General features: G+C 42.9%; 1 protein-coding gene across 1 annotated transcript; it reads left to right on the top strand.

Annotated features, from left to right (window-relative positions):
- Positions 1-119: 119 nt before the first annotated feature.
- On the top strand, positions 120-17,367 carry BPIFB6 (BPI fold containing family B member 6). The gene is made up of 15 exons (XM_072629975.1): positions 120-219; positions 1,865-1,964; positions 2,433-2,537; positions 4,006-4,155; positions 4,769-4,832; positions 5,379-5,439; positions 5,883-5,974; positions 7,427-7,603; positions 7,886-7,939; positions 8,997-9,167; positions 10,418-10,485; positions 11,306-11,351; positions 15,285-15,348; positions 16,083-16,159; positions 17,335-17,367. Exons 1-15 carry the CDS (start codon positions 120-122, stop codon positions 17,365-17,367), a joined length of 1,362 nt encoding a protein of 453 aa, XP_072486076.1.
- Positions 17,368-19,243: the final 1,876 nt, after the last annotated feature.

Below are 19,243 nucleotides of genomic sequence, written 5' to 3'. Positions count from 1 at the left end.
GTTTGAAGAGAGAACCTTGGGTTGAGGTTGGGTAGCTCCACATTTCCTGGCCAACCTGGGCTCAGTTTCAGGACCCTACATCTAGGCTCAGCAGTCATCTTATTTGCAGGTGTCCGACCATGCTGAGGATTCTTTGCCTAGTCTCATGTGTACTGCTAATACCTTTGAAGGCTGATCCAGGGGCCCTACTGAAGCTGGGAATGGAGTTTATGAAAAAAGGTGAGTGAACATCTGGGCTGGGGAGAGTTAGTCTTCACTCTGTAGGGATCTCCATAGTGGTATATGCCAGGTCATTCTTCTCCTGAAGTGTCCTAGGTTGGACAATTTACTTTTTTCCCCCTCCCTCCCAAGACATAGCTCATAGACAAACAAAGGTCTCTTTCAAACTCATTTATACTATAAATGAGAGATAAAAGCTCAGGATGGGCCTCCTTCTAGGGGAAATTGGTCTTGAATACTGTAACATAGTTTCCCCTTGCATCTTTTGACTGGTGTCAGGAAGAGATATGTGAGGTGAGGGTGAGGGGGGGAGCCTTCCTAATGTCTCTCACATTCTCCCAAATAGGCAACCACCCACTCTGTCTATACATAAAGCTCATTATGATGGCTTTGGCTATAACTTTAAATCACTAGATGCTAGTTTCATTCTTGGTCCTTCATTCTCAGACCTATCACCAGGGTTAGCAGTTAGTTTGGGTCTAGAGTTAGGACTCAGTTTGTAGCTGATTTGGGGTTAGGGTTGAGGTCAGGGCTTAGGCTAGGAACAAGATCAGGGCTCAGTCAAGGGTGGGGGTTGAGCTCAGTCTGGAACTGCAACTAGGGTTAAGGGCCCAGTCTTGGCTCAACATTAGAGCTCAGTCTAGTGCCAGGGTCAGAGCCCAATCTAGGGTCAAGATTAGAGATTATTCTGGGTTTGGGATCAGGCCTCAGCATGTAGCTAAGTTTAAGGCTGCCTTAGGAAAGGGGCTAGACTTAGTTCTAGGACTGGGGCTATGAAGCAAGGCCTGTGACCATGTTTAGGCATCCATCTTGGCAGGGATCAGGTATCAGTAGCCAGAGGACTTCCTTCTATTGACCTTGATCTCATTTCCAGCACTCTCACAGATAGGAGAAGAATAAGGGAGACAACTGGGAAGAATGTGAAAGAGAACAGAGTCCAGCAAGTTTTCCTGGCATAGGAGACAGTGGAAGGGTGGGGTTTATTCCTTGATGATCCCCAAAGTAGTCTATCCCCTTCTTTTATCCATCAATCACTTAGTGAAGCTACAGGTCTATGCTGAGGGAGGTTGCTTTGCGTAGTTGTCCTAGGGTGATATTCAGGAGAGAAAAGAATGAAAATAGCTAATATTTATATTGATTTTGCAAAATAGTCCATATGAAAATGACCTCCTCTGATCCTTGCAACAAGCCATTGGAGAGTTAGAGAAGCTGATTGATTTGCCCATTTTTATACAGCTAACTACTCTCTGAAGCAGGATTTGAACCCGGGTCAGCCTGACTTTAAGTCTAGTACATGCTAACTACTCCACCACACTGTTGCCTGGTGTCCTACCTTGGGATAGCTCACAGTCTGATGGAGAAAGACTCATATCCATAAAAAATTAACAGCAGCAAAGTCCCCTAGTGATTGTGGCAGATGTTTCCTTAGGTCTGCTGCATTGAGAATATGAAAAGAATGACCTGGGGCTTATGTTGAACTTGACCTTTGCTTCCGTGGAGAAAGAGCAATTTGAGTGGAAATTTAAAACATGGGCTGGATTGGATATGTACAAAAGGTAGGGGAGGGCATTCTGGGGTAACTGGGGGTGCTGGGTCAAAAAAAGGATGATCTTACTTAATACTGTCTCTCTGGGGCCTCTTCTAGCTGTGAAGGATGCCATGGATGAGAGTCAGATATTGGAAAAAATGGCAGCCATGGCTAGCCAGAAGCAGCCTGGGGTCAAGCCGATTAAGGGCATGACGGGGTGAGTGTTGGGACAAGGGTAGAGGAAAGAGGAGGAGGATGGGACTTGGGTGGAGATGGCCTGGGAAATGGAAAGGAGCTCTGGGGCAGGATAGGGTCTATCAAAATGACCTGTGGTCATCTCCCAGTGTCCTGAAAGAGGCATCAAGTCTCAAGGGGAGCAGAGAACATGGAATATCAGAGCTGGGAAGGACCTCAGGAGATAGAAGATAGAAATTTAAAGCTAGATAGAACCTTAGAACATTGAACATAGAATATCAGAGCTGAAGAGGACCTTAGAACACAGAACTAGAAACATTTACACAGAACTAGAAACATAGACTCAGAGAGGAAAAGTGAATTGCCCAAGGTCACATAGTAAGTCTGTGTCAAAGCTTGAGTTAGAAGCCAGGTCTCCTAAGTCTAAACCTTGTTTTGTTTTTTTTTTTATATGTTGACACTTATCTCACTGTCTCACTAATCTTCCTAGGATGAAGGTGAAAGAGGTCACCCCTCCTATCATCACACTGGACTTTCTGCCAGGGGTGGGAATTTTCCAGTGTGTGTCTACCAAGATCACCATCACAGGGAAGAGGTGAGTGGTAGGAACTGGGATATATTCCCTGGTAGGCTATCCTTTTCTTCAGGGGCCTGAAGATCTTCAAACTGCATAGACCTTATGAAACCTGTCACTTAGAGGTGGGACTCAAACCCTGTGAGCAGAAGTGGAAGCACTGGACAAGGCTGGATGACCTACAGGCTGGAACATAGACATAAGATAGGAAAGAGGATCGATTTTAGGGTAGGAATTAAACCAGGAAACTTTGTGTGTGTGTGTGTGTGTGTGTGTGTGTGTGTGTGTGTGCATATATAAATTGTGTATGCATAATGGCTGTATAACATTGTAGAAAGAATCACAAGCTCATGGATTTCAAGCTGGAAGCAACCTTACTTTTTATAAATGAGGGGACTGAGGCACATAAAAATTAAGTAATGTGTACAGGGTCACACAACTAGTGAATGTTGGGGGTAGGATTTGAACCAAATCTTCTGGACTCCAAGTTCAGTGCCCTATCCACTAGACCATACTGCCTTCCAGAGTTGGAGTCCAAAGACCTGGGTTTGCATCTTGGCTTTGTCCTGTTGAATGTATAACCTCTGGGCACATCACTTTCCCTATATGAGCCTCACTTGTGAAATGAAGGGATTGAACTAGATGGGGCTCTTCAATAGGAACTCTAGATTTATATTCCCATTTTATAGCAACACCCAGAAGTTCCATGATTTGCCCTCAAATATTCAAGAAGTGGGTGGTAGAACTGAGCCAAAGTCTTAGAACTACATTCTAGACACCATATCTTCATTACAACTCATCACCTCCCCTCAGAGCTGTAGTTTCCATGGCACTTATGGGCATTAGAAATGAATTCAAATTTACCTGCCTAAACTTTATTATCTTCCAGATATGTCTGGATTATTCAGATCGACTTTTAAGACTGCTATAAAAAGAAAACCCAACCAAAAATGTTCTGATATATAGTAAATACTACCCTGAATTGGAGGGGCAGCTAAGTGGCACAGTGCATACAGTGTCAGACCTGGAATTAGGAAGACTCATCTTCTTGAGTTCAAATCCAGCCTCAGATACTTACTAGCTGTGTGACCCTGGGCAAGTCACTTAACCCTGTTTACCTCAGTTTCCTCATCTGTAAAATGAACTGGAGAAGGAAATGGCAAACCACTTCATTATCTTTGCCAAGAAAACCTCAAGTGGAGTCAGTAAGAATCAGACATGACTAAAAAAGGCTGAACCACAACACAACAGTAACAACCTTGGACTGGGAGTCACACCTGGGTTTTAATCTTGGGTTTCTCATGACATATTGTATTACTCTGGGCAAATCCCTTAACCAGTTTGGGCCTCGGTTTCTTCTTCTATAATGTGAAGAGGTTGTACTAGATGAAAGCCCCTTACATGTCTGACATTCCAGTATTTTGGTTGCTTGATGAAGATTCAATGTCTTTGCAGATGATTCCAGGAAATCTATCCTTTTCCTCCTCAGCTTTATAGGTGGGACAATGGAAATCACTGTGGTCGTGAACATCACGGCCACTAACCGGCTGCAGCAGGATGAGGCGACAGGGCTGCCCCTGTTTCAGAGTGAAGGATGTCAGATCATTCTGGTCAGCGTCAAAACCAACCTGCCCAGCAAGTGAGTGTTGAGCAAGCAATCAGCAGGGGCTTGTTACGGAGATTTGGGCCCTGGGGTCCCAGGTTTGCTGCTTTTGTAGCTAAGGAATAGGCATTGACAGGAGCCCTGAGCTCTTCTTAGTCCAGCAAGGTCTGTTGCATTGGCCCTAAGCCTGGGTGTCAGTTCTCTTCAGGGCCTGGAGCGACCAGCAACCATCTTTCTCACTTGCTGCCTTGGCTTAGAGGCCCAAGTTTAGCATCAAACCATTCTTCTTCTTCCCAAAGGAAGCATATATTTCATATTCAACAGACATAAACACAATTCCCAATATCATGTTAACCCCTCTCTCCTCCATGTGGATGCACTAAAACTCCTTCTTTCTTTTTATTTTCTGTCATTTTTTTTCATTCAGTCAAAACAGTGGATCATTCACCACCCATTCACAATTTCAGCCACTCATTCACTAATTTACTCATTTATTCACTCACTCACTTTCTCTGTTTACTCACTTCATTCATTCTTTTGCCCATGCTCACTCATTCATTTTACTCTTTCCTGCCCTCCTCCTCCATCTTCCTTTTGTTTTTTCCATTCCTTTCTTCTTTAACCATTGATGTTTTGTGCCTCTGTTCAGCATGCTTCCTAAAGTGGTCAACAAGTTCCTGGACAGCACACTCCAGAAGATTCTCCCTGGCATGGTAAGTTTGAGTTCTCATTACACTGGGTTTTCCTGGACCTAATCAGTCTATTCATTAATTAATCAGCATTTATGAAGCACCTATCATATGGAGGGCACTATTATATGCCATGTGTAAAAGTGAAACACTCAAGAAACTTACATTCTAATAGTACAATAAAATACATATAGGAGAGTGTTGGCTAAGGAAGGGAATTTTGGCTTAGGGAGTCCCTGAAATTGTGAATGGAGGAATGCGAATTTTAAGTTCATTATTATTCCTAGAGGTGGAAAGCAGGTGTAGAAAGCAGGGGCAGAGCTACGAGGAGTCTTAGCACTGACCTATTACACTTCCTTCATCTTACAGAGGAGAAAACTGAAGGCCAAAGTGTGGAAAAAATTCTCCAAATCCCAGAGGATGTTATTGTTAGAACCAGGCAGAGTACCAGGTCCCAGGGCTTCTGGCGCAGGACTCTGAGTTGCTTGTGAACATCTGCCCACCCACCTCCTTTGGCCCATGGCAGGGACTCTGGCTGTTCTTTCACTTGAGTTCTTTTCTCTTTGCCAGATGTGTCCTGCAATTGATACCGTCCTTGAATATGTGAACCAGAAGTGGACTCACCTCACGGGTATGTTGTTATAATTGTAAATTTCATCATCATCACCACCACCACCACCACCACTATTATCATATCTATTTCTCCATCTGGTAGAGTCATAGAATGTTAGAGGTAGAAAGGACTTCAGGGAAAACTGAATCCAATTCAGGTTTTACAGAGGAAGATGATGAGGTCTAAAGAACAAAAATGATTTGAGGTCACATAGCAAAAGAGTCAGAACAAGAAGATTTTACGGATGGCCATTCCATGGCTTTTCACCCTATGCTGGTTGGTTTCTGAAGGGAGTGTTCCCACTTTTGAGGGGTGCTAAATCCTTTCTCTCATGATGACCCCATCCCTGAACCAATTGGTGAAATTTGGGCATCCCCAGGGATATCTCATAAACCTAGTCAGTTCCCTACATCCTTTATGCAGGGGTCCCTGACTGTGCGTTCTGTGTCTTTCCACCATAGATCCCATGCCTGTGGGTGAGGCTGGAAGCATCAAGTACATCCTTACAGGTATCCCAACCACCACAGCAAACTACATAGAAGTGGATTTCAGTGTAAGTGCTTAAGTGTGGCTGGGACCTTTCTTAGCTGGATGGATAGGACTCAGTGTCCAGAACCACAAATGGGCACTGGTAGAAAAGGAAGAGGAGAACAAGACACTTGTGGCACAGGATAAGTTAGTGGAGTATCCCCCATACTGTGCTGAATGTCCAGTAGGGCCTCTCACGTACCTTTTGATTTTATGAGATCCCATCTTCTACTTGTCATATATCAACCTCAGTGAGACTCAGAAATGATATGAGGATTCTGGAGGGATGGAAAGAGATGATCAAGGTCCCTTTTAGAACCAGGATTCTTAATCTGTTTTTTTTTTTGTCTTGGCAGTCTGGTGAGGCCTCAAGACCCCTTCTCAGAATGATGCCTTTAAATACATAATAGAAAATATAATCACAAAGGAAACGAATTATATTGAAATTTTAGTTCTTAAAATATTTTTTAAAACATTTATGGACCCCAGATTAAAAGTCCTTGTTTTACAACAATTATTCTCATGGCGTTTCTGCCGTGGGGCTAAATGAGAAAGGGTTGCTTTTAATTCAAAAAAAGAAAAAGAGATCAATAGTCTATCAATACTGATGTTATGTTCCTCCTAAACACAATACACGTGATTTGTGGAAATATTCATGTAACGAGAATGTTCAATCAGGAAGGGATCTTAGAACATATACTATCAGAGCGGAGAGGGACCTTATGGAACAGCAAAGTGAATGTCTTCATTTCCCAAATGGAGAAGCTGATGCCTGGGAAAGGAAGTGACTTGCCCAGGGTCACACATGAAGTCAGTGGTATAGCCAGGACTAGAACCCATGTCTCTTGGTTCCTAAGCTAACACTCTTTCCACTGTGTCACACTAACTCTTGTGACAATGAAACAGCAAATTTTGATGAGGTGATATGGAGGTAGTGAGGTATAAAGTTCCAGGCTCGGGTTTAAATCCTGGCTCTGTCTCTTACAGTCTGTAAGTAGTACCTACTACCTTAGTACATGTATGCTCTTGGATAGGTCACTTTGCCTTACTGCGCCTAGGTTTCCTTGAGAAATGAAGGGGTTGGGCAAGATGACCTCAAAGGTTCATCTTTCATTTCCAAAGCTAAGATGTCTTGTATGTTACCATTTTAGCATTCATAGACATCATACTGCTTTGCTATTTAGCCTCAGTTAAGTTATTTCACTTGTATCTGTTTCTTTATGAACCCATTTTGGGGTTTTCTTGGCAAAGATACTAGAGTGGTTTGCCATTTTCTCTGAGGCAAGCAGGGTTAAATGGATTGTCTGAGACTAGATTTGAACTCAAGAAGATGAGTTTTCCTGACTCTAGGCCTGGCACTCTGTGTACTATGGTGCTACCTAACTGCCCTTAGTATCAGTGTGTACAACTGAAAAACAAGAGTTAATTTTTCTTGTGGATGAAAGAATGTCCATCTATCCCATTCCCAATTATTCAGCCTGTAGTCCAGCGAGAAGAGGGTGATACCATTGATCTGCCTGAAGATGGAGCTGCTATCACAGTCCCAGAAGACTACCCAGAGGGCTCATCCCAACTGGTGCTCTCTGCAGCGTTATTCTCTGCAGAGTTGACTCTCCTACAGAAATCTTTTGATGTGGATGTCAAAGGCAAAACTGTGAGTTACTTTCCACTCCCTGATCATGATCTTGGCCGTACTCCTGGCAACACATGGGAGGCTACTCTCCTTGCAGTCTGAAGGGTCTGGGGTCTTGTGATCCATCGCTATTGGGGTTCCCTCTACCTTCAGTGACACTCATTCCTTCTCTTGTTTGACTCAGTTTCCTGAGGGGTAGGATCCTGGCTTCTTCATCTTTTTATCCCTCAGTGCCGAGTGCAATTTTCATAGATAGTATGTCATAACAATTTGTCAAACTGAGATTTTGTTTTTGTTTTGCAGATTGGCAAGCTCCCCCCACATACGACCAAAACACTAGCTCGCCTCGTGCCTCGGGTATGTCATTTCACCTTTTAGATTGGGCCACGGGGAAAAAAATCATTGTTGTCCCCTTTTCCACAAAACTGGCTGAGGGAGGCCATCATAATTCACTTTTCTCTAAACACTTTCTGTTTCTCCAAAACACTTTCCTGACCACAACTCTGTGAGCTAAGTAGAACAGGCATTATTAACATTCCAGTTCTATAGATGAGGAAAGAGAGACCTAGATAAGTCAGCAAACTGTAAATTGAGAACCTGAAGGAACCTTAGTGAAATTGCTTACCAAGTTCTCTCATTTTACAGATGAGAAAATTGAGACTCGGGTTAAAGGACTTGAACACAATAAATATTAGAGCTAAGATTGGAACCTGATTTTTCTGGCTTAAAAACCGTTCTTCTATCATCCCACTCTATCTCCTTTGTGCCCCTTCCCTCCACCTTGTGAGGGAGATGGGAGGGGGGCTGGTGAGGACATTTTATGCCTGAGATCAGACTTGAAATGCTATAAGCACATTCCCAGGGCCAAGCTGCCAAGAGAGTTGCCACAATACAGAATCAAATGAAATTAGATGAAAATCCTAATATGTGTGGATTTTTTTAATTTCTGGGAGGTGTGAGGAGGGGTGTTGTTTTTTTTAATTGGTTAACTGAAACATTTTAGGAGAAATCTCACCTCAGCACACTGAATTTTTCTCAAATTTATTTACCACAAGTTCTACCACCAGTCTTTTGGTACTGTTGGACAACAATGACATTTTCTGCTGTCCCTTTGGTCTAAGAGAAGGCAATGGTGCTGAAGATGTCAGAAGTGAACAGTGTCACATGAACAGCTTATTGTCTCTTATATTTGGCAAAGGTGACTGGAGGGGGTCTATATGACTATGACTGTAAAAAAGTAAGGGAAACATTCTCTCCATTTCCTGGTGCTTGGGTATAAGGAGAAATAAAAATATTTGAATAGTACACCTACTTTGTCCAATGCAAAAACAATGGTGAGGAATTTTCCTCCATTTCTACTAAGGCCAACAGCCACAGGATTTGTCCTGAAGAGAGTCTCTGGGATTCCTTGCAGGTTGGTAAGGCGTATCATAAATCAGTGCCTTTGATGACCCAAATCAGAATCAGTAAGCCCCCCAAAGTCATCATGAAACCAGGCAAGAGCATGCTGAACCTCCATGGCACAATAGAGATGTTTGCTGTTCCTTCCAAGTCAGGTCCTTCCTCCATGTTTGTTCTAGAAACTGTGAGTATTCAGACCATTTCTCTTTCACTAATAGGGCCTATCTATCCTTGTGATTGGTCAACTTACTAGAGGCCAATTATTGGCCAACTGTTCATATGATCTGATCTAATTGTCTTACTGGCTCCATGTGAGACAACATGATTAGCATCTTTAGATATCTAAAAGACTCTCGTAGGGGAGAGGGATTAGACTTGGTCCATTAGGTCCTAGAAGGCAGAACTAGCATTGGTTAGTGTAAGTTATATGGAGGCAGATTTTTAACTTGATATTAGGAAGAACCTCCTAAAATCTCAACAATGGAATGGGCTGCCTCAATTAGTAGAGACCAGTTCCCTGTCACTGGAAGTTTTTATGGAGAGTCTGGACAACCCTTGTGGAGAAAATTACAGAGGAGACAGAAAAGGGATATTGATATTAGGTGAGAGGTCCTCAGAGCCCCTGTCCAGGGGGACTAGAGATTTGATGAGTGAACAACCAGACTGAGTTGGCCATGATACAGACAAAGAGTTGAGGGGAGATAAAGATCATTCTATCATTTGAAAAATATTAGAATCGTGCTAGTTGCTTTGCAGGGCACAAGTAACTATGGAGATGAAATCCTTGGCTGGTGAGATTGTGGGACTGAAGGTATGGGGATTGGAAAAACTGATGATAATCTTATTGAATCTTGGATTTGAACAGACAAAGAACAGGGAATGATTGGGTTGGGGAGTTTCTAAAGTCCCTTCTAGCTCTGAGGTTCTATATATCTATGTTTTGAATTCATCTTTATTGACAGGACCAAGGCAAACTACATTGTATGTTTCCCATCCTTCTCCTAAACATTTTTATCCTTATTTCATTGATTAAAATGAATATTCTGGACTATCTGGTAGGGGTTGAACTGTCAGAGAAAAATACCTTAGTAGAAATTAGAAGTAATTAATAGAAATGGGAAGGAAGGTCTTTGGAGATTGATAAGAAAGGCATGACAAAATGAACGAATTGTGTGCATATGAGTCTAAGTTCTTTGTTACCTGTAGCTGAAGCAGCACCTCTTTCTTTCCCACTTGCTGCCTCCCCATATCTTTGCTTCTGGTGGAGACTGGGAGCAGGGAGAGCCTGGCATACATGTCCTTACCTGAAGGCTGGTTATGTCTATTAGACTTGAGAGTCTGGAGGAAGGCATGCCTGAGCACATATCTGAAAGGTTTATGTGTTTGAAAAGTGCCATGCTCCTGGACTGACTTCCTGTTCTTTGCCACTGGCAGCATTTCAGCCTGGACATTCAGTACTCACTGAGTGAAGACAAGGTGCACATGGCCACATCTATGGACAAGTAAGTGGGGATCACTCTCTCTGGCACAAGAGCATCCTCTTTGACAAATATGCACATGGACAGATGACATGACACTCATGCATGAAATACCCACAGAACACATCTGTCTGTGAAGTGTGTAATATACACTCACTCAAAGAATATACTACCATCTAACATACTAGGCATATGGATACGCCACCTCACATGTTACATGACACATGTGAAATGAATATACTTACATGATACCCTGGAGGTGGTACATATGTAATACATACTCATCCAAGATATACATGAAATATACACATGATATACATGAAGTACATAATATATAGCTTAATGATCACATGCCACACTCAGATATAATGTCACACTGAGATATACATACACAATGCAGATGTGTTTTTTCAAAAGGGAAAGAAAATGTGTGACCTTATTAAAAAGAATCAACACCAGGCACCCTGAGTAGGTTAAACCTATTCTATCCTAGTTATTCCTGCTGGGAGGTGGGGAGATACACTCAGGAAGATGAGAAGATTCAATCCTTTGCTCCCAAAGAGCAAATGGCCTCATGGCCATGGCTGTAGAGTGTGTGGCTGTAGGAGGATCTGGAGCAGAAAGCTATCAACCTTGGAGTCTCTCCTGTTCAAACTTCTTGTTAGCAGGAACAGTCCCAGCATGAACCTGGGCCCTTCTGGGGGTGGAGGGGGGCCTGGAATTGCTTTTCACAACCTCCTGCCATGTTGTAACCTTTTTTTCCTCTGAAGCAGATGTCCCTGTCTCCCAGGTTACCCAAATTTCCCCTTCCTACCTCTGACTGACTTCTCTTTCTTCTCTGCAGATTGCTAGACCTTTCTGTGGCATCTTCTTCCATTGGATCCTTTAAGGTAAATGTACAGAACTTCTGTCTTATCTTACTTTATATGGGGGAGGTAATGTGGTGTGATGGAGAGCATATTGGACTTGGAGTCAGGAAGACCTGTGTTCAAATCCTGCTTCTGATAGCAGCTTAGGTGGCTATGAATAAATCATTTAATTTCTCCATACAATGAGGATAATCCTTACAGGAGCATCTAACTTGTGATGTTGTGAGGTTCTGATGATATAGTGTGGTTAAAGAAATCTGCGAATGTTAAAATGCTTTAGCAACTTTAGCTTTTATTATTATTAGATACCATATAGTCATAAATAACCCTTATGGAGGACTTTGTTCTAACTTGGTTAATGAAAAGAAGGGTTCTGAAAGTAGAAATAGTAACTAAGTGGTAGTTGGGAATAGGTTTTCATGAAGCTATCTGCACTCTTCCTTCTGCCCCATCCCTTCCCAATTCCTCCCGTACACATGCCTAGTCCCTTACAAACAATGGTACATATTTAGGAATTGCCTGGGAATAGAATCTGTAGGGGACCTTAATTCTTCCTGGGTTATTACCTGTAGGTAGTGAAAAAACATAGAAGGCAACAAGGTGACTGTTAGACAAGAGAGAACTTGATACAGTCTAGAGTTGAATTTCAGCAGTGTTGAATTCCCTTAATTAATTGGAGTACTTTAGAACAGTTCTCTGGTTCCCTCCTCTTTATAGATTCATAGGTCTCCTTAGGAGATGTCCCCTTTTCCCCAGTAGTGCATAGATGAGACTTAGTTCCCTGAACTCAGACTCAAATAGTATGGTTCTGAGGAGACATAAGTCTTTGTATAAATGTTCATTAGTGGGTAGTATCCCAGTGCTGAATTTCCCATGTTCCCTGGGAATATCCTAACCACGAACAAATCTGACATGTATTTATTTAAAAGTTTTGCATTATCTCTTGTCTTCATACCACCTTAATTATCTTTCCTTAATATATACTTCCTTTTCCTCTTCCATCCAGAGAATCGTTCCTTATAACACAATACTTAAAAATAGAAAGAGAAAAGAAATCAATTCATCAAAACTAATCAATGCATCAGCTGAGTTTGGCATCATCAGTGCCTAGTATATTTCTTGGCATATAGCAGGTGCTTAACCAATGCTTGCTGACTTGATTTGACAATATGTGCAGCATTCCACACCCCATAGTTGCTCACCTTTACAAAGAAGAGAATTACATTCTTGTATCTCTTTTTCAGGGTCAAATTTGGTCATTATAATTACATAGCTTATGATTTCTATGGTTTTTTTTTCCACTTACATTGTTGTAATCATTGTACCTATTGTTTTCCTGCTTTGGTTCATTTCATTTTCCATTGGTTTCTACCAACATGCTTGATAGAACCACAATCTGCTATGCCAAAGCAGAGACAAGTGGTCAGACTAGACCACCAGATCAGGTCTGACCAGGTGCTGGTGAACTCTATTGACTCCATGCTGTCAAGAGGAGAGGAAGGGTTGGTTTGTGAATCAGCAGTGTGACAACAGAACTTCCCATTTTTCTCTGTGTACAACATCCTTGAGGCCATTTTTCTTTCTTTTTTTCTTTGGTGGAGAGGAAGAAGGGGATAAGATGAAGTAGCTGTGAATCAGTTGGCACAAAACCTTGACTTCCTTAGCACTGAGTACCTGGGCTTCATGAACTAATGACATTAGTGACCAACTCCTGTTGCCATAGCTAGAGCTCTCTGGTAGTTTTATCCATACAGAACTATTTGGAGAGATTTCTAGCTTCTAATCAATCAATTAATGAACAATTATTAAGTACTTATTAAGTGTCAGGCACTGGGCTAAGAGTTGAGTATACAAAAAGGGTAAAAAGACAGTCCCTGTCTCAAGGATCTTACAATTTCATAAGGGAGGCAATATACAAACATACATATGCAAAGTAAGCTATATACAAGATAAATAGGAAATAATTAACAGAAGGAAGGCAGTAGAATTAAGATGAATTGGGGAAGGCTTGCAGTCAAAGATGGGATTTTTGTTGGGACTTAAAGAAAGCCAGGGAGGTCAGTAGGTGGAGTAGAGAAGGGAGAACATTCTGGGCATGCAAATAGGATCCCATTCTCCAGGGCACACTGAAGATAGGATGACCCCATCTCAAACCAGTGGCTAAGCACTTATTTCACCAGGGAAGAAGGAACTTGAAAGTAGAAACAGTAACTAAGTAGTAGCAGGGGTCACAGGTTTTCATGAAGCCAACTGCACTCTTTCTTCTGTCCTCCCAACCCTTTCCCATATGCATGCTTAGTCCCATATTAACAGTGGTATATGTTTAAGAGTTGAATAGAATAGAATAGAATAGAATCTGTGGGGGACCTTAATTCTTCCTGGGTTATTATCTGTAGGTAGTAAAAAAAATAGGAGGCAACAGGGTGGCTGTTAGACAAGAGCCAACTTGGTATGGTCTAGAGTTGGATTTCAGCAGTGTTAATCCCTTAATCAATCGGAGTACTTTGGAGCAATGCTCTGGTTCCCTCCTCTTTATAGACTCATGGATCTCCTTAGGAGATGTCCCCATTTTCCTAGTAGCACATAGATGAGACTTAGTTCTCCCAACCACCCCCTCTTCCTTTCTCTCCCTCAGCCCTAGCAGCTTCAGATCACCATACAAATATCAATTTGTTCCCTAAAATGGTAGGATTTTGTGAAATTCTTATTATGTCAAGCAACAGGGTCTTTTCCCTCCATCTTCTGAGAAGGTTAGCATGCTGAGACAGTGGATAATAATGAGCAGTAAATAAAATCCTCTTACTCCTTGCTGGCTTTTTGGAAGAGATATCTACCTGCTGGCTCATAGGAGATGCTGCCCTCAGCACAGATGGCATCTAGGGGTGGATGAGTCAAGTTTGTACTTGCTTAGTGTAAGGGAGATATTCTTGACTTCTCAGTCTCCATGATTGGAACTAAGAAAATGCTCAGACGAGGAGGCATTCTCCTTGATAAAGGAGTCAGGGTGTAAATCAGGAGTTCTCAACATTTCTTATTTTGTGAGCTCCTTTGGCAGTCTCATAAAACCTATGGCCCTTTTCTCAGAATAATAGTTTTATATGCATAAAATAAAATACAGAGGATTTAAAAAATACATTGGATTATAAGGAAACCAATTATTTTGAAATATAGTTATTAAAATATTTTTAAAAATCCAAATTATCAGACCCCAGGTTAAATACTTCTGGTGTAGAGGATCTTGTTAGTTACATTAATTGGGGCTGAGGAGTGTAGAGCACTCCTTTTGCATTAGCATACACAGAACCCAAGATGGTGACTGCTCCTGGTACACTGGATTAAATACTGAGGATGCGATCAGCAGATCTGGGTTTGAATGCTGGCTCTGGCACATACTACCTATGTGACCTTAGACAGGTCACTGTTACTCTTTGGGCCTCAGTTTTCTCATCTGTAAAATACGGGGATTGGACAAAATGACCTCTAAGGGTCACTTTCTCTGATGAATCTGTGATACTTTGTTTTTACCAACCTCTTGGCAGCTCAGGCAAACAAGGGTAAGCCCTAGTTGGTGAGAGTGGGGCTTCCTGTCTGGAGGGGACCACCTTCTTGCAAAGCCCTAGGACCCCAGAGTAGTGAACCTTGCTCTGGTCATCAGTTCTCCAAAAGATCTCAGGGACCTGTAATATTCAGGGAGTCTTCATCTTCTTCCTCCCAGGACTCAATCCAGTCAAGGTCTCTGTTCTGTTACCTTCTAGGACTGGGTATCTAGAATGAGGGCCAGATTGTACCTCTGTCCTTTTCATGGGAGGATGGCTAGTGGAAAATGTGGAAGGGTCCCAGGTTCCCTATCTATAAAATTAGGAAGTTTGACTAAATGATTTCTGATCCCTTGTCCCTCTGACATTTTATTTTCGAAACCATGGTTTTCTGATACCCTATGTCTGTTTCTTGCAGGAGAAAAAGCTGAAACAATTTTTAGCTAGTTTACTCCAAGAGGCATATGTACCAGTCATCAATGGTGAGGGCCAAAAGACCTTTTGCTTTTATCATGGGAGAGTTAATTAATGATGTTGGGGAGAGGGCAGGGAGGGAACCTGGGCAGTGGAGATGTGACCGTGGTCAAATATCTTGCCTATTCATTGGCATTGAATGTGACCAGATGAGTAGAGGTAGGAGCAATGACAAGCTCCTGGGGAAACCAGTCTTGGTCTTGGCATCCTAAACATCACACCCAGAGAGAATGACAGTAGCAGGAAGAGCTCTGGACTGGAATTCAGGACCCTGGATTTGTCCCTGGGACACATAAGGCTGTATGACTGTGGTGTGACCTAAAGCTCTTAAAACCTCAGTTTCCCCATCTGCAAAACTGGGATAATAATCCTGATACCACCTACATCACAGTGCTGCCATGAGAAAAATGCTTTGCAAGACATGGTGGTGTAGTGGTCAGAGTACTGGAGTTGAAGTCAAGAAGACACGGGCTCAAATCCTGTCTCAGATCCTTAAACTACTGGCATGATCTTGGTCAAATCACTTAAACTTCCTGGGCCTCAGTTGCCTCATCTGTAAAATGAAGGATTGGATGACTTCTGAGTTTCCTTCCAGTTCAAAATTCTATACTTTTATGAACTTTAAACACTATAGAAATGCTGAATCTACTTGACTTTAGCCCATACTAAGGTGACTTTCCTTTTCTCCTTAATCCATTCCTAGCTTTGCCTCCTGCTCATAGTGTCCTCTCATCTTTTTCAGGTGCGCTGGCAGTTGGGTTCCCCCTTCCAGACTTCCTGGGCACTAAGTACGGCCAATCAGAGCCGGCCATTGTGGAGGTATGGGTCAGGGCTTTCTCTGCTTCCTGCCTTCTTATCTCTAAAATTAGGAGGGAGCGAAGAGGCCTGGACTGACACAAAGGGATGTTTCAGATTCCCTTCTCTTCAGCCCACTATAATCCCTACTTCTGAGTAAAGAGCAGTTTTCTACAAAGAGAATGAACTACCAGCTAGGAATCAGGCCTAGCTTGAAGTCCTAACTCTGTTTGACTTTGGGGAAGTCACCTTCCTTCTTGATGTGTCTCTCTGGCTTTTCCTCTGATGGTCAAGGGGCCTGGAGTCTTTCCACAACTCCATACTGTCTCCCTGAACCAGAGTGAACCAGGGGTGATATCTATGATTGGCTAAGGCACTGATCAAAAACATTATGGAAAACCTGGTCCCAGAAGTATCAGCGGTCTCCCCTTTCTGTGATTCCAGTTCACACATTACTTTGTGCAAGGGAGCCAGGTCAGGCACTATTATTCCCATTTTTTTTCAGAGAAGTTATTGAAGTTTCATAGAAAGGAAGTGACTTGCATAAGGTCATGCAGCAGGTTAGAGATAGAGCCAGGAGAAGAAATCTGAGAGCAGGCTTTAGAGGAGACCCACAGATACTGAGATAAATCTCAGGATTGCTTTAGCATGTGACTCTGAGCCCCTGGGCTCTTGTTCTTTTCATTCTGTAGGGAATAGATCTGAATGAAATCCTAAGAGGGCAGGGAAAGATCATGGGTTGGTTGCTCTAGAAACAGTTGCTACCTAATTTAACAGAAATCTCCCTCTTTGCATACCCTTCCTCTCTTCCTAGTGAATTGTGGTTCTAATTTAGACACCTTCCATCAAGCTCATCAGGCTATTCCCAGGGGTTAAGGCAGACGGCTGTGTGTGTGTGTGTGTGTGTGTGTGTGTGTGTGTGTGTGTGTGTGTGTGAGAGAGAGAGAGACTCAACTCCTCTGTTCATTCCAAGATGCCCTGGGGCAGATTGCAGGAATCCAGGTCCTTCTTATTGCCTCTTTCCACCCTGTCCCCAGGACTCCCAAGACCAGGTCCCACTGTTTTCTTGAGCACAGGTTTCATTGCCGGTTTCAGGTCCCCTAGAAGGTGGAATGCACCTCATCCCAAGCACCCTTCTCCACAGGAATTAGGCAAAGAGGTCCTTCTTACTTGAAGTTTTATTTCTTCTCTTCTGTCAGAGTGCCCTGGTGGTGGACCTGCGGACACCCTAGGGGAGAGGAGGAGCTGTCTTATTGCCCAGTATACCTGCCTCAGGTCAAGAGAGCCGAGTCTACCCCTCTTCCAGAATTCAGCCTGCTCCACTTTGCCTATGAATGTTTTTTCTCAGATAAGGAGAGGGAAAAGGCATTGTCTGTGGCCTGTCTCAGTATCAGGATAAATGCCTTCACTGTAACCTGACTGAAATCTTTGCTTGCAGTAAATCTACCCTCATGAGCTTTTCTTCCCCTCTCCACATGATCACTTCAGAGACCTGGGTTCTAGGTCCAGCTCTGCCACTCCTCTACTATGTGACCCTTGGCAAGTCACACTGCCCATGTGACCTAAACCCAAGCACCAAGGCCAATATACTGCAAGTGGCACTGGAAGATGAGACACTGGGCAGCAGGGGTTGGCAGTGGGTGATTGGTAGCGTTTGTATTGGGGGTGATGGTAGGTGGGGAGTGAAGCAGGGTAAGGGAAGGACAAAGAGAGAGGGATAGAGGTGGTAGAAAGCAAAAGTCAGCAGCACTCCCACTTCCCCTCTAGTCTGCAGCTGGATGTGGTCAAAAGCAGGCAGACCCATAGTGACTCTCAGCTGCAAGGAACTGCAGAGGGTGTTTTGTCTAACCCCCCTTGTCCTTCAATCACCATGAGGGAGAATTTTCTACAAAGTCCCCTCATTGATCACTCATTATTTTTCCTGTCCAGTTGACCATCCTCAATCATTATTAGCAATAATAATAACAATGAAAATAGCTGCTATCTGTGTTCATTCATTCATTTGTCCATTCATTCATTCGATGAGCGCTGACTAAATGTGTGTTGTGTGTATGGCCCTGAGACTGACCCCGGTGATATCAATGAATTACACAGATACTATGGGGGAGGAACTTACAGTCTGATGGGGAAAGGGTGAATTCACACCATAGACACCCATGATACAAAGTAGACAGAGAGATAAATGCAAAGAAAAGATCTACCCAGGGATACCAGGGACAGTCAAAGAGGGAGGTCCCACTTCTACCTGGGCCCAGCTTGAGAGGGGCAGAATGGATCAAGGTGAGGCTCTGGCTTCTGATTTGGGTCTTGAAGAAAGAGAGGGAGGTAGGGACTTCCACTGGTAGAGATGGTGGGAGAATCTACTCCTCTAGCGGAGATGGCAGTGGGCAGAAAGAGGATGGAGATGGAGACTAGATTTTGATTGGAATGTTGAACATCTGAAGGGGAAAAATATGAGATAAGGCCGGAAAGGTCTCATCTTGAAGGTGAATCATGGAGGGCTTTGAACATCAGCACCAGGAGTTACATGGTGCTGTTTTACACCCATAATTTCATTTCATCCTCATAAAAGTCATATATGAGGTATAATGGGAAAATCCCTGGGTTGGGAATTAGAAAACCTGAATTTGCCTTCTGACCTTGGACATTGGACAATTTCCCTTTCCTTCTCTGTAAAATGAGGATGTTGGACTAGATTAAATTGGGATCATGGATCCCTATCCCCACCTATGGCGAGATTTCCATGAACTTAGACATGAAAAAATGCATCTTTATTTACATTAACCTTTAGCTGAAATCTAGCATTTTCTTCAGTTTTGAATTAAAAAAAAAATACCCCACATTATTATATGAAAGGGTCTGTAGGCTTCACCAGATGAACTCTTTGCTGTAGATGATCACTAAGGACCTATGAATCTACAGAGGTGGGGCCTGCAGGATTTATTACACCTGTCACAGATGAGGACTCTGAGGCTCCATAGAGCTGGCACGATGTAAAGGAGAGAACAGTGGCTAAGTTTTGCCTTGGTTTTGCTCTTCTGGTAGCTCAGCAAAAACCCTACTGTAGGCCAGAGAGACAATAGGGCAGAGTCTGGGAGCTTTTCTCTT

This window comes from Notamacropus eugenii, chromosome 1 (assembly GCF_028372415.1).
Source record: "Notamacropus eugenii isolate mMacEug1 chromosome 1, mMacEug1.pri_v2, whole genome shotgun sequence".
Lineage (NCBI taxonomy): Eukaryota > Metazoa > Chordata > Mammalia > Diprotodontia > Macropodidae > Notamacropus > Notamacropus eugenii.
The sequence above is the reverse complement of the archived record's forward strand: the minus strand, read 5'-3'. Positions and strand labels throughout refer to the sequence as shown.

Excerpts from the sequence above, each read along its gene's own strand:
- BPIFB6 (XM_072629975.1), top strand. The coding sequence starts at position 120 with ATGCTGAGGATTCTTTGCCTAGTCTCATGTGTACTGCTAATACCTTTG. Across the intron at positions 5,440-5,882 it reads GAAGTGGACTCACCTCACGG|ATCCCATGCCTGTGGGTGAG; the intron begins GTATGTTGTTAT and ends TTTCCACCATAG. Across the intron at positions 16,160-17,334 it reads CAGAGCCGGCCATTGTGGAG|AGTGCCCTGGTGGTGGACCT; the intron begins GTATGGGTCAGG and ends CTCTTCTGTCAG.